Consider the following 16600-nt stretch of genomic DNA (forward strand, 5'->3'; position numbering starts at 1 on the left):
TAACGACTAGTGAAACTCGCTAGTCGATAACTCGGTCGACATACAGCGTGCGGTAACTTCCGCAGGCGGTATAACGACTAGTGAAACTCACAAGTCGATAACTCGGTCGACATACAACGTGCGGTAACTTCCGCAGGCGGTATAACGACTAGTGAAACCCGACTGCAGGCCCTATTGCATGCGTTAAGGAAATCTCCCGTACCCCACATTAAGCCGCTTGTAGACATCTGTTGTTTTCACCGGACATAGGCGGACTGTTTTTTGACGGATTTTGCGGTGTTGTATGGCTTACAATGAATGTGTGTGTACATGCACCGGCCGTCCGGAAAAAAAACGGTCCCTTGTCCGGTGAAACAACGGACGTCTATACTATACCTAGTGCAATCCACGAAGGCGCGTGATTTTGTCAAAATTAAACATTAATGACATTGTAATAAGAACCACGGCACGCGTCATCGTGAATGACTTATACAAGCGGCCTTAGGGCTCTGACGACCAATGAAACTGAGCCTTATTGGTAGTGGTCGGTATTGTTACGTACCTCAACGAAGCCCCCGCGGTCGCGCACCAGCAGATAGAGCCGGTAGAGGTCCAGCGGCTGCTTGGAGATGGTGGGGCAGGCGGCGATGGGCGTGCGCCGGTCCTCCATGAACGCGAGCAGCCGCTCCACCCAGCCGCGGCGCTCCGGCGCGTCGTCCATCTCGTAAAGCTTGCCCAGCGAGTCCGACTTCTGGCGCAGGGACATCTCATCATACACCCGACACCACCGTATCAGAGTCGACGTACAAGGGACGGATTGGAATCAATTAAAGGTCTCTACACACCGTATCATGCCATGACCGTAATAGCAACGTGTCGTGTCGTGTGTGTAAACTACGTAGCGCGTCATTGTAGTGTGGGGGTGGTGATAGTGCAATTTGTGTGTGTTCTTACAGTGTGGATGTGGAGGAACTGCATGAACACGCATATCTTGCATAAACGTAGCTATCATCCTTCCACCCATCAGGTAGGTTCGTAATTCTAGTACCGCCCGTGCGACGTACAATGTTTTTCATCACATTTGCGAGTAAATTTTTATATTTCTAAAAGAAAAAGAATATAATTGTTCCAAATATTGGCGATACCTTAGGCTGCGCTCTTGGCAGCGCTGCCTTCCCCCTCCCGCAGCATGCGCCGCAGCGTGCGTGCATGTGATCCTGCAGCAGCGCGCGCAGCAGTATCAGTACGCACATTGACTCATTTACCGACCTTGGGCTTCATGACAAGAAAATTTGTACGCGCAATGACTCATTTACAGACGACGGGTTTCATGACAAGCACATTAAGGTCGAGGGTTTTATTTGGGGGGTTGCAACCAAGGTAGCCTGCATGTTATGACACTGTTTACGAGCAAGTGTGATGAAAAATATATTACATATTTGTATCGATAAGTATGAGACTATGCCCACTAAGCACGTTTCGGTTACCAACCGTCGCCGTCGCGTCGCGTGTCATGTATGCGTTTGACATTCTGTTTGGCACTCCGTCTGACACGTTCCTATTACGGTCATGACATGACACTGTAATATGTAGACTTTTAGCGTGAATTGCTCGAGAAAAACTCATTAGTCGCCGACGCGAATGAATTTACTGTATCTTGACTGGTTTGTATGTGTCACTCGGTGGAACCCTGCCGCAGGGAGGCTCTGCTGCCCTTATCAGTTTTTTTTTACAACTGCGACAAATGCTGACTGCGACAGCGTTCTAACTAGTATCACGTACGTATGAACTTGTCGAGGTATAGTACTATAAGTTTCAGAACTTTACGTGGGGACTGAGGTCATTATTGTTTTTTTTTTGCACGAATTCTGGCATCTAGAACGAAAGGCAGTCTTTTTTTTAATTTCGTAGTTTTGTATTTTATTATGAAAGTATTGTTAGCATGTATTGTTGGCATGTTCAAAAGCTATTGCTAAATTTTACTACAGACAATAAAACTTTGTCAGACTAAATCATTATTACTTGAGCAATTCAATCGGCAGTTAAATTCATCCAAACCTCCGCGTACGGTGTGTGCCTTTATAAAGTAAAAGACTAGAGTTTACAGCACATGTTAGAATTACATTTACTTTGTTGAAAGACACTATCCAGTTTATAAAATCAAAGGCAGCTAAATCTATATTAGTACAACTGTCTCAAATACTTCGATCCACAAATTTTGTCTTTCAATGGACGACATTGCTCATTTTCCGTGAGGAAAACGGAAGAGTCATTCACGTCATGGTCCATATCTCGAACCAAATATGTTCAGAGGTTACCTACAATCTTTTCTGAAAGTGATGCACTACAGGAATCGGATTTTCTAGAATATTCGTTTTCAATAATATAGGAATTAAAAATCTTGGGCTTATAAGTATCTAACAATCGTAATGTATGTTTAAATCGTATTTATCATTAATACTTTAATAATTTCCTTTTTTATTAGAAACTAGCTTTTGCCCGCGGCTTCACCCGCGTGGAATCCGGTTATCGCGCGCTGTTCCCTCGGGAACTGTGCATTTTTCCGGGATAAAAAGTAGCCTATGTCACTCTGGCCCATAAACTATCTCTATGCCAAAAATCACGTCGATCCGTCGCTCCGTTTCGACGTAAAAGACGGACAAACATACAAACACACACACTTTCTCATTTATAATATTAGTATGGATGGATATGTTCACTTACATCTTTCTTCTTTCGAAAGTATTAGAACAAATGATACCTATATTATTTCCATCGCGATTTTAATAAGGAGGAAATATGTATTATTTGTGAATGAATCTTCAACGCACGTCAAATGTGAACAACAAAGTAAAGTAACTTCGTCAACAATGTTATTGCAAAACTTGTCATTTCACTTTTTTCTTCGAATAGGTCAGTAAGTACCGTCATCCGAAACCTCAATTTGACCAAAACAACGAGGAAAGTCCCATGCGGTCGGTTTACAATAGCCGCGCGGCTTTCTTTGCGTTGTTTCGACCGCGTCCAATAATAACAAGGCTGAATCACGCGTGCAACCAAAATATAGGTCTAATTACAAGCGTAAATGACAATCCACGGTTTTAATTTATGCTATACGCGTTGAACAACCTTGTAAAATTAGACGAAGAAAAAAACTCTTTATGCCTAACACAGAGAATTATATGTGCGTCAAGGATAAAGAACTTTTCTCCGTTTGAAATATTAAACAACAACAACATTCTTTGTACTCATACATAAGAAAATAAGTAATAGAATAATTTACAGACTGACTACTTACTTAGTCACAAGACTAGCAAATTCATTCAATTGAAAAAAAAATGTAAGACATATGCATTACAATACAAACCACCTAGCACCACAGCGCTTACTTTAAATATTTGTTATTTATCAATATCAAAATAAACACTTAGGAAGATCTCAATCAAACTACTCTGAAACCCTGGTTTTTAAGTAGATTGATTATAAACCAATTAAAGTGGCAGTAAAATTTTCCTAAATCTAAAATGCCAACACCAAAAGAAAAGAAACAGCAGAAAGCAGAAACTATATCGACGTTTACATACGACGAGAATAGGTATATTCAAATGCATAATCATCGTAAATATCAAAGAGCCTTTGGAGAAGGCCTCACTGCGTGCATTCGCCTGTAATGTTAGCCCATGTTCCAATATTTAGAATATACTACGGTAATAGATCGGCAATAGAAAAAGTTTTAGGGTGAGATAGCTAGAGTCTGTAAGAGCCTAATGAAACACTGAATAAAGTTTCTATTTCTTGCACTTTTATTTCGTCTTTGTTACTTCAGAGCTAATCAAAGGCAGTAGGTATATTCTAAATATATGGTTATGTCTGTAAATTCTGATTCGAGCATTGTATCAGTGGGTAAGGAGAATCAAGCATTGCAATGTGTAATCAGTAATGTAGCGAATGAGAGCATCCGTTACATTGCAGGTGAGTTTTTGGCAGTCAGCGAAAGGGTAATAATAACGTAATGCTCAAATCGAACTTTAGATTCGTGCATTACACATTACAGGTGAAAGCTCCCGGTAAGGAATCGGCTTTAGTTGACATGTTCAGGATGATAGACATAACGTCGGAAAAGAACGTTTGCAGTCGCCTCAGGAAGATGTCGAATCTACCATGCAGTTGCTAAATAAGCTATCTACAAGTGCTGTAACTTGAGTACTACTCATGCTTAATGATCTTTGACTTGATATAAACCTTTGATCTGAAGGACTCCGGCTGTATGTGACTGTTAAACACCTGAAATATACGATAGATTGGAATATATGTTATCCGATCGCAGACTTATCAAATTTGTTTCAATAAATTGTAAATTTTACGTTTTCTGTACTTGTTGCGATTTTTGCGAGCCAATGTAGGTTCTAATTCTTAGCTTATTTATTACTTGTAACTGTTAAGTAATAGTAAATGTAGAAAATGCTGCGTAATAGTTATTTTGAAACACCACATAAACCCCATAACGGCACATTTTACGTAAATTACTTAAACACAACTGACGCACAGAATAAATTTGTAACAAACACGGCACTTTGGACATATAGTCACCACAAAATAATAATATTTTTTTAAAACAAAATTAAATATTATGAATATTTACAGTTTTCATCTTTACGCATTCTTTTTAATACCTTTATATTTTTGGCATCGAATTCTCGAGCACGGCCATGGCCATGACCATGCATGCATTGTATAAAATTACGACAAATCAGCTGCGATTCATACAATAGTCACAAATGTCCCAACAGAATGATGAACTTTCTGGTGCCTAAATGTTACACCTCACTTCATTAAGTATAAAATATAGAGCGTTTTCACATTAACAGGTCGGCAGCGTCGGCAAATTGAGCAGCAGCAAATGACGTCAGTGCCTATAATGCTGCAGTCGCAGGAATATGGACGCGTCTGTTAGTGTACTGCAGCACTACCGCCGCTATGTGAAATCTCTCTATCTCTGTAGCGAACTATTCAGTAGAGTCGGGTAGTGTGGTAGCGACACTCACGGGACTAGAGGGCGGGCGCGGCCACGACGAGGGCGACGCGTCGTAGTCGTCGTGCGCGGACGAGTGGCTGCCGGCGCCCGGAGACGGCGACGGCGCCACGCTGCCCGGCCCGAAGTCTTTCCGGCCCTTCGGCGTACTGCAAGGCTCTTCGCCGGATGCTAGAAATGAATACACGTTTGTATTATAAATTTATCTGTCCACATTTAAGATTAATTAATACAGTTCAGCTCTGCAAGGAAAATATTGCAAGTTGCATTACATCGCGGCGCTCGATGGACCACTTTGAACACGTTCACTTTACGGCCTCGCAATGTACCTACCTAACGCAATTTGTGTGATTTTTCTTGGTAGTCTAAGTCTAGTAAGCTTGGATTCCCATTACACAACTATCCAATTGTCTGTTAAGGGGTTTGCTCCTGGTTAGCTCATGAGCAATGTCCCGTTAGATGGCGCTGTTATCAATAGTTCCTTTTTTCAGGTTTTTTTCGTAAATTATGAAGAATTATTTCACCAAAAACTAGTGGCGGGAGTATCTAAGCGTAACCGATTTTTTGACCCCACACTCGAAATGAAATATTCCGCCAAAGCCGCAAACGAGGTGCTTTACTTTGAACGTCAATTGCGGCCGTATACGGACACTAGGAGCTCACGCACACACTCAAATAGACAGCGCCAGCTAGCGAAAGTCTATTGCGACACTTAGCTACCCGATCGGGGTACTCCTTCGAGTAATATTCACATTTTTTTATCGAGTCACGAAATTTTGTACCAACTGTACTTTACTCGAAAATTTTACTACGATCTATAAAATTTATAAGTATTTTATTGATAATTAGAAGCAGGGTCTTGGATAACTGTTCGCATATTATAATACGAGCCAAACGCCTTTCAAGTGTTCGTAATATGTGTACGGTAAATTGAGAAATTACCGAGATTCTGACCACGGCTTCTTGTCTTGGTTGATGGTCTTGCTATTATTCAGGTTATATTTATAGTTACTTTTCGTAGTTACTACTCTTGCTAATGTGGTCATGGTCGTCGGTTGAAAATCGGTAGCAAATGTACAGGACGAGTTTCTTGGGAAAATAGTGCGGTGGTTTGTCCTTACCTTCCACGCCGCAGAGCTGGAGTTTGGAATTCGTAGTTGGCAATAGAGAGCGCTGCCACCAGGGCTCTTAGTCACCTTGTACGACACGCACAGGAATGCACAGGCAATCAAGTTTATCAAGGGCATCCGTAAGGCCAAAGTCTCTTAAGACACTGTTACACATGCTCTTTAGTAGCAAGAAAGCATGCTACTATTGAGCAAATGCTAGCTAGTAGCATGTGTGAACAGGACATGCTACTATCGAGCAAGCTTATTAGTGGCAAGCTCGAGACGGGGTGGAAGGGGGAAAGGTAATAAGCAGTGTGAACGCGTTTGCTTCAGTCCATGAGCATGCGCATAAGCATTCTTATAAGCATGCTAGTAACGAGCATGTGTAACAGTGCCTTTAGACATACCTAATAATTTATGAACAGTGATTCGTGTAAGCTCTTTCTATCAAAAGAGGTAATAAAAAGCATACAGAGTTTACAACCCTAATTATCATCATCATCATCACTCAATTTCTGTGGTAAGACTTTTGGTAGAGAATAAGTAATCATAAGCTGCTAATATCAATTATTAATAAGTTGCTAACCATGAAAAGAGTTGACGAAGAGTTTATCTAGGCTTCTGCATCTGGATTTCTCAGTTCGTATATATAATTACTAGCTTAATCCCGCGGCTTCGCTCCCGTTGAAGAAAAAAATCTATTCTGTAGTGTAGGTATTCGAATTAAAAAAAAAACTTCTTGCACCTCTGCGATCCTCAAGGAGTATTCCATAATTCCAAACGTATGTTTGCCAAATCTCATGCATTTTTAGGCCATGTTTTGCCTTTATAGGTATAAATAAATACTTACGAAATACTTACATAACAGCAAAAGTTCACCCACTCGCCGATAACTGGTATCAAATTGCGGTAAAAAACTATCCCGTGCTAATTTTGTACCTACATATCTCTATAAATTGATTTTGTTAGGATAATCATAACCGATGATTTGGCACAATCAGCCGAAGACTACGAGCAGTTCCAAAATCATCTACACTCCCTTTGTTACCTTCGAGTCGAAAACAGTTGTCAATTCGTATCATATAACTAGGTACCTATTGTAAGTATTATCTGCTAGTATTTTTATCCGATCCAGCAGAGTTGTAGTCGTGCGTACTGGATTATTGGCAGTGCTTCCTTTGGATGTTCGTGCGATGGAACTACTGCGTTTTTTTTGCATTAGTTCCTTTACAAGACTAGAAGGAAAAACTGCGTTTATTTTTTTGTCTTTGTTCCTTTCGCAGTAGCATCTTCAGTTCTTGCAAAGGTACAAAGGCGGAAAAATAACGCAGTTCTTTCTTCAAGGTCTTGTGAAGGAACTATTACTACCGCAAATAGTCCGTCGTATTTGCAGACTACGGGAACGTTCAGTTTAGCTGACACGTCATCATCGGAGACAGATGTTGCATCAAACCTAATTCGAAGCAGTCAAGCTCATAGGTAGCTGAAAAGTTTGGTACTTTGTCACAGCAAGCTACAGTGCTAAAATGAGCATTTCTAAAAAAGTTTGTACATTTGATTTGCGACACCGATTTGGGAAAAAATTGCAGGTAGATAGAGTGAATCGTTCACTGAGTTTAAATAACATAGTCTCCCGAAATGTCCCAATTAATTTGTATGGAAAGTTCCTTTTTTGTTACCGCAAATCCATAGTTTTGGTAACAAAACAGGAAATTTCCATACAAACCAATTGGGACATTTTGAGAGACTATGTTATTACGACTCAGTATCGTTCACTCTACATACCTGCAATTTTTTATCACAAATAGGAGTCGCAAATCAAATTTACAAACTTTGTTTAGAAATGCTCAAATAGTTTTTTCACACCTCTCCTTCAGAAAAGTAACTTTTCCTCCCTGACGAGAGGGAGCAAAGTGCAATTTTTCTGTTCAAGGCTTTTCTAAGTATTTTATTGCAAATGCAATTTTTTGAAGTTGATAATTGTAAAGCCACGCCATTTTCTATGCTTATGCTTATGCTTCTTTAATAATATTAAGAATTTGTTATTTTCAAGTTTCTTAATGCTCGGTGTGAAAGTTGTATGAGCCACTCGGGAGCAAAAATATTTTCATCTTGGGCGTTAACACTTGAATCCCTCATAACGCTCAGGATTCTACTTTAGAATCCCTCGCTACGCTCAGGATTCTATTGTAGAATCCAGAATGTAGCGAAGGATTCTAAAGTAGAATCCTGAGCGTAATGAGGGATTCAAGTATTAACGCACAAGATGAAAATAATTTTTCTCCCGAGTCGCTCATACAACTTTTCACACCGAGCATTAAGAAACTTGAAAGAAGTAAATTCTAAATATTATTAAAGAACAACCAGCATAGAAAATGGCGTGGCTTTACAATTATCAACTTCAAAAAATTGCATTTGCAATAAAATACTTAGAAAAGCCTTGAACAGAAAAGTTCCACTTTGCTCCCTCTCGTCAGGGAGGAAAAGTTACTTTTCAGAAGGAGAGGTGTGAAAATAACTATACATGTCCTCAAATACTAAGAGTAAAAAGGGAATTTATTTACTTTGCTACTTTTTGAGCGCTCTTTGCCTGTAGGATCTACGGCTAACTAGTCTGGTTGACCGGGCAGTGGGTATAATTAATTTGAAATTTTCCCGCTGGTACAGTAAATTCATATCCCAATTATCATGCCAAATATTATGCATTATAAATCAAGTAACTATTTTGGAAACAATATATTTTTAGACACGAGTAATATTTACCTCGACGTTTCGGCAACATTACAGTCGCCGTGGTCACGGGTAGACTGAAGTGTGGGGTGACAAATAAAAATGACCAAGTGCGGGTAGTTCGAAGGACTCGCGCTGCTAGGCAGACTTGACACCCCACACTTCAGTCTACTCGTGACCACGGCCACTGTAATGTTGCCGAAACATCGAGGTAAATATTACTCGTGTGTGTTAGCGTGATAAGTCCTGTGCGTGGTATTTTGATTAATTCCAGTTTCTTTTAATTATTTTGTTGCTCTATTCCTCTCATCTGTCCGAGCACGCGAGCAGGCTGCAATTACCAGGCCCATCACTGCCGTTCCGCCTGTGACAGTTGCAGTTCTACCATACAATCTTTTCTTTGGGGTAAGTAAAATGCAGTATGTCGCATTAGACAGCGTTTGAGAATAATTATCAGGATCAGGGGGTCAGGTCTGCTAGTGAACAACGTCGGCATTAGATTCAGCTAATACTTTGAGAACAAAAAAAAGATATAAACTGTGATACAAGTTAAATATTCCCGCTGTCCAGTCAATCAACAATATCTAAATGTGGTTCAAGAATAAAAATAATTATTATAATGTATGTAATAAAGTTTATTATTTATTGAAAGAACAACTCCATTATTTACATCACTGGTCATATAGCACATATGCCTCATGGACGTACCAGTAAAGCCACGCATCAAGGGTCAAGGAACCTGGTAACACCGAAACCACTCAATTATTCAAGTATTTATTTCGATGCAATCGAACCAATCAAAAATATCACATACTATTATCCTGTGGAATGGCAGCGCCATATTTAAAATTTACTGTCAAGCGGCGCGGCCATTTTGAAAAAATCTTTCTTGACTGCAGTGACACCTACGAATTAATTTCGCGAATTCGCGAATTTTATTAAAAATATCACCAAAAAAAAACTACTTTAATTTTATAGATAAGCCTTACAGTGATAGTTTAGCATAAAATGGCATATCTAATTAAATAACAATGAATGACCTTCAATTTCTGTGAACTTTATTATTCATTATCAAATATCTGATAACCAATCTTTTCTCAGTCATGTATAAATAACTATAATTACAAAATAAAACAATTACCTGTAGGAAACACTGATTTATTTCGTAAAATATTAATTTATTTACGAAACAAAGCCCTTTATAGTCTTTCAATATCAAATAATAGTATAATACGAGGTTCCAAAATACCAGCGCACGGCAGCGGCCACACAGTGAAACTTGAGTAAACGATAAGAACGAAATTTCTTCCGTAGTGTTGTCGCGGCCGTTAATAAATGCCATCCTTGTCTATTTATGAACGCATTCTGCAAGAATAAGCAAGCGAGATATAGGTCTACCAGTTTATATTTGTTAGTGAAATACGTCACCCGCGCAACGACGGGAGCCGGTCGCTTGCCACTCAAGGGTTTTTGACAGCGTGCCGGGAGCCGGTCGCCTGCCAAACAAGGGTGTGCCGGGACCCGGACGCTTGCCACTCCAAGGTTTATACGTCTTTCTAGGTCAGAATAAAAGTATGTGAAACACATTTTTGAAGCATTATATTATACTTCACCTCGTTGTTCCGGGGGGTCAATAGTTTGAGCGGCCCATTTAGTGAACGGCATGTCATCGTCTACTAAAAGTACAATTTATATGATATTGGAAAAATTGGAATGGTAGGTGTCCGTTATCTCACTCCATATCTCGGTAATGCTGTATACGGCATCCTATAACGCCATAGCCCACTCCATGTGAATTACTGTTCGGATCTGACAACTGTAGAGGCCTGTCCGCTAGCACATCCTTATAGTGTATTAGGGGATAGACCTCCAAAATTCTGCTCATCTCATCTATATTAGATATGTTGGCTGTGGTCACATGCCTTTCAAATGACCGGGTCCAGATGGGTTCGTGATCGAAAATCTGAACCAGCTATTACAATAATAAGTAAAGACCTTTATTTCGGACAATATGGCCCAGATTTCATTCAAAACATTTCAGTCAGGCATATTGAGTGATTTTGAAAAATGACAAATTTGAAATTTGGGACACTAGATTGGGTTAAAATTAATGTACAGCCAATAAGACAGTTTTGACCAACCTAACTTCTATACTTACTTAGTGCCTATAATGTAATGCAAACTCAAAATCAAACATTATTATGATGCCACTATAATGAAAGCAGTGACGCGAAAGATACAATTTGTAAGCGGAGATCTTATAAAACTAGCTAATAGCCGCGTGCACCTACCATGCAATAGTCCTAAATACAAAAGTCAAGGTACCAGAAGCTTAAAAATATATAATTTGTAATAATATTTACACATATTTAAAAAAAAGTAAGCTCACAATAAAAATTATCAATATATGAGCTTATACAATTCTTCTGATTTTGGTTCTTGATTCTGGGTATCTGTATGCGAGATTGTCATTTTACACGAGTTTCCTTTTCTTCTGTAAGGCAACCTGACAGTTCAGTAGCAATGACACTCGAAAAAGAACGCCATACTACCTACTACAGTTATCGCGGCCGGCTCAGTCAAGAATGTCTCTAAAGCTAGACATGAGCAAAGTCTAAACATGAGTGATATTATTATCGATATGGATAGTCAATATTTAGTCATCCTGTGACATAGAGCATAACACCAACTCGTTTGTTAAAAAAATTGAACATATAATAATTCTACTATATTTCTACTACAATGTTTATGTTTCACGCAGAAGAAGATTAAAACTATCGCGAAAAGACTTGTGCTAGCACGTTACTAGTGACAAAATAATAAATAAGTTTCGGAATAAGATGTCAAGTAAATATCGATCTATGCGATCTCCAGGGTGAGAAATTATTTATTTCGCAGGAACATACACAGGTACATGTCATGTTTGTTCTGCCCCAATCATCATCATCGTTTTCAGCATCATCATCATCATCATCATCTACATAATTTACATCATCATCATCGTCATCATCATCAATATCATCATATACATATCTGCATCATCATCATTATCATTATCTACGTCGTCTATATTATCATCTATATTATTTACATCATCTACATCATCATAATAATCACAATCAACCGTCATCATCATCAGCATCATCATCAAAATCATCATCAACAACCATCATCATTATCATCATCATCATCACCATCATCATTAAAATCATCATTATAGAATCATCATCATCATCGTCACCATCAACGACCATCATCATCACTAACAATCATCATCATCACCGTCACCATCACTAACAATCATCATCCTCGTCATCATCATCATCGTCATCATTTTTGAGAAAAGCACTATACATACAAGCTTTATGGCTTACTTACTGGTCTTTGCAGTAATGTACTATTTCAATGACTGTGTCATAAAATTATACAATTTGTTTGCGTTGAAATAGAAGTTTGATTTTATCACTACTTTAAAGGGTAGCAAGGTATTTGATAAAGGTAACGAGAAATTGCCGCTGATACCTCACCGCGTTCCTGAAAAAATACCATTAGTGATCTCCCAACTTATCGTTTACTTGTTTTCTGAGTCTTATTTCAGTTCAAACACGAAGTGATAGAGACTAGGTCATAAAGTGTAAACTTATTTGATTGAATCATATTAATAACTTCAACGTTTTCCTTTGCCACTCCGCAAACACAAGTGCAAGACAACTGTGTTTGTGCGACACATGTGTGTGTGTCATGCAGAAATCCTCCCTACTACACTTTCATAAAAAGTCAAATTACATATGGTAAAGGCCTAACAAATAAACATTAATATCGTAAGATATTTAGATATTTTGGTTGTTTTTGTTCTGTGAATATTTAATCGTCACTTAGAACACCAGAACACACATACATACAGAGCAGCAAATTCACGAGCTGCATGAGAGTCATGTAACACCATCAAATAATTTACCTACATACATAAACACAATTTAAAATCCTTCAATTATTGGTCGTTCGTTTTCTGTTATAAATAGAAGACTATTTTTTTTGTACTATAAAACCGTCCAATTTTGCCCTTCATATTTATTTTGCCCGCGGAGTTAAAATAAGCTGTAACAAAAAGGCCTTAGCAGGATAAAAAAAGGTCAAGGTCGAGTCGGACTCGTACATACGAAGGGTTCCGTACGTACAATGTTTTTAAAACAGTTCACTTATACGTTTTAGCAACGCCTAGTAACCAAAAAACGCTGGGAAAAAACACGTTTCTTGTATGTCAACTCCATTTATTTTTTAATTTTACTTATTAGTATTTGTTGTTATGGAGGCCACAGTAATACCTACATAATCTGTCAACATTTCAAGTGTCTAGTACACACAAACATGTATGCCTAAATGGGGTAGGCAAAGCACACGAAACGTTACAGCTTCGGAGCCACTTTTAGTAATTTTACGTTTTAAGTTTGACAAAAACGGTACAATAGTGACAGGTTGCTAGCCTGTGGCCTACGGTCCTCAGTCGCCTCTTACGACATCCACGGAAGAAATGGAGAGGTCTAATTCTAACCTGACATCACACGGGTAGCTATTACAGTTCAAGAGATAAAGCCCTGTGACAGACGGATGGACAGACAGACAGACAGACAGACAGACAGACAGCAGAGTCTCAGCAATAGGGTCCCGTTGGCCTAACCTTAAAAACTAAATAATAGTTACGAACCAGTAGAAGACAGACAGACAGACAGACAGCAGAGTCTCAGCAATAGGGTCCCGTTGGCACCCTTTGGGTACGGAACCCTAAAAAGGAGAAGTAACTCCCGTCAGGAATAAAGAAATATTCCAATATCGAGGGAAAAGAAAAGATTTATTCGTGACAACAGGGAAAAAAATATACAAAAATGATTTAGAAATGTGCATGTCACAAAGTGGTCACAAATCAGTCAATTTTGTTTTATTTCAGATGTTTTAAAAAATTACAACTTGGGCAAAGTTATATCAAAGGTCAAAGTTGTACGGTTTTATAGTACTTTATATATATGTACCCCTATTATCTCATCATCTGAAATTACTATAGTTTCATTCAACAAATGAAAACTACATACCTGTTGGTATTCTTGTTTTTAGAAGCTCCACTAAAATTTCCACCCACGGAACGCTAAAAGAAAGATGCCTACGAAGACTTTATTTCGTTGTGTACATCATATTTATTTAGAACAAACTTTTTAACACAGCGTTAATAAATAAATCTAATCAGTCGGATATTCCTAAATTTCTTGCATATAACATTAAACGTTTCTTCTTTTCTTCACCTTGAATATTGCATGACAGCACCAAGGCTACTTCAGCAATATAATAATTCCAGGCAAAGTTATATGCAGTTAGTTATCATTGAATCTGAAAGGAATTGTGCATTAATAAATACAGAAATAGTATTAGCAGACAGACTATAAGATACCTAGGTGACCGATGCCTTTTAGTTACAGCATAAGGACGTAAATCAGACTGTCAGTAGGTAAATTCCCTAATGTACATACTGTTGCACGCAACTCTGTCCGCGTAGAATTCGTTTATAGCTATTCCGCGGGAATTATGTGATTAAAAAAAACTACCCTATGTTTTTCTACGGGACTCAAACTATCTGTACCTATCTCAAATTTCATCCTAATCAGTTCAACGATTTAGACGTGAAAAGGTAATAAAGAAATAAACAAACAGACTAACAAACTTTCGCATTTATAATATGAGTGGGATTATTGTCTTATTTTAAGTCATCATCATCATCATCATCATCGGCCTATCTTAGCCCACTACTGGACATAGAGGCGTCTCCAATTGCACGCCACTGAGCACGATCCTCGGCCACTCTCATCCAGTTACTGTCAGCTACCCAGTGAAGATCATCGCTCCACCTAGTCTGAGGGCGTCCCACGCCACGCTAGGCTTTTACTCGTTTACCCTAGCAGTTACCGGTTCTTCGGCTGATATGGCCGGCCCACTGCCACTTCAGTTTGCTTCAGTTTTAAGTAATCCTATAGAAATAGACGGACGGACAGCGTAATATCAAATTATCTGAATTAAGTCTTTGTGACAAAGTTTCTCCATGTCTTTCATTGAATAAAGTAAGAATTCGGCAGCGATGACATACGACCATCATCATCATCATCATCATCATCATCATCAGCATCATCATCGTCATTAAAATCGGTTAGTGAACAATACTTATCTTTTTCAAATATCCTGATATTGAATTTAGATTTTTGCTATTCCTTTCTGCCTGCATGTCAAATTTACAGAGATTAGTGATATAGAGGTAGAGTTGTAAAATTTAACATTGAATTCCATGATACCTACCCTGGGTATTAAAAATAAACTGGCCAAGTGCAAGTCGGTTTCGCGCACGAGGTGTTCCGTACCATTATCTATACAACATTAGACATTAGCAAAAAAAACGGCCAGAAAAACAAGTTTGTTGTATAGAAGCCCTCCTTAAATATTTGTTTTATTTTAATTTAATTATTTATTTTTAAAGTAATTACACAGCTAAATATTCTGTGAATAATTAATAAATTGCCGTTATTAACATCATGCAAAAAACGGCAAAACAATCACGTTTGTTGTATGGGAGCCACCCTTAAATATTTATTTTATTCTGGTTTGAGTATTTGTTGCTATAGCGGCCACAGTAATACATAATCCGTAAAAATTTCAAGTGTCTAACTATTACAACTCAAGAGATAGAGCCCTGTGACAGACGGACGGACAGACAGACAGACAGACAGCGGAGTCTTAGCAATAGGGTTCCGTTGGCACTTTTTAGGTACGGAATCCTAAAAACTAAATAATAGTTACGAACCAGTAGAATTTTATGTAGGTATTTTTTCCTTATCTTAAATTTCAGCTTTTTAGGATAAAAGGTTCGGTGTGTGCGTTGGTAAACAATCATTAAAAAAATAGGACTAAGATGTAGTGTTCACTTCGAAACACAGACACACAGACAGACGGACAGACATATGGACAGATCAACAGACAGACGGACGGATGAGCCGACGGAAAGACATGTACGCATAAAATTAACAACTTGTGTCACTCCTAACAAAGACTTATTTTCCTTGCCTTCGCCTTGTTGCATAGCGTGCGAAAGAAATGCCCATACATACGCTCCAAAACCATAACCCCTGCCGTTTCTCACACTTATAAATAAAATAATAAATCTTGAATCACTTCATAATAGAGTACATACTATACATACTCGTACATATGCAGACAGACGGTGGGAAGCGACTTACTTCTATGGAGTGAAAATGTTCACGACGCTACTAAGAGTTAGGGAAATTTGGTATGTTTTCGTAGTAGGTTGCTGCAGACCACAAGTTTGGTACACACGATAAGCCATACTTTGGCCACCCAGTAGGAATGAAATTCTTACAGCCCTGCCTCTGGTGTTCTTGTAACAAATATTAATGTTTCTGACAAAAATGATAAAATTAACATACCCGTGTATCCAATTTTTTCATCATCAAATCGTACATACATAAATAGTTTAAGAGTTGCACTCTTGCTAATTTCCTCTCGTCCGCCAACTTTTTGACTTCTTGATTTGTGTTCAAACCATAATTATTCAAACATAATTGCTTTTGAATATCAATCTCATTGACTTGACGTTGTGACAAAAATGTATTATAATGACGTTTAAATTTTACTTATCTAGCCAGTTATAATAATAAAAAAGGTACGAAAACTACTTCGATTGTGAAAACCTTTTTAT

The 16600-nt window shown here is 38.4% G+C and overlaps 1 protein-coding gene across 1 annotated transcript in view; it reads right to left on the bottom strand.

The window, feature by feature from the left end:
- The window catches only part of osa (trithorax group protein osa), a 126245-nt gene that overhangs the window by 16734 nt on the left and 92911 nt on the right, over positions 1–16600 (bottom strand). The window contains 3 exon segments of the mRNA XM_074103390.1: positions 542–730; positions 4222–4263; positions 5025–5182. Of these exon segments, the coding sequence (XP_073959491.1) occupies positions 542–730; positions 4222–4263; positions 5025–5182 (389 nt within the window).

The sequence above is a fragment of the Choristoneura fumiferana genome, chromosome 20 (assembly GCF_025370935.1).
Source record: "Choristoneura fumiferana chromosome 20, NRCan_CFum_1, whole genome shotgun sequence".
Taxonomy (NCBI): domain Eukaryota; kingdom Metazoa; phylum Arthropoda; class Insecta; order Lepidoptera; family Tortricidae; genus Choristoneura; species Choristoneura fumiferana.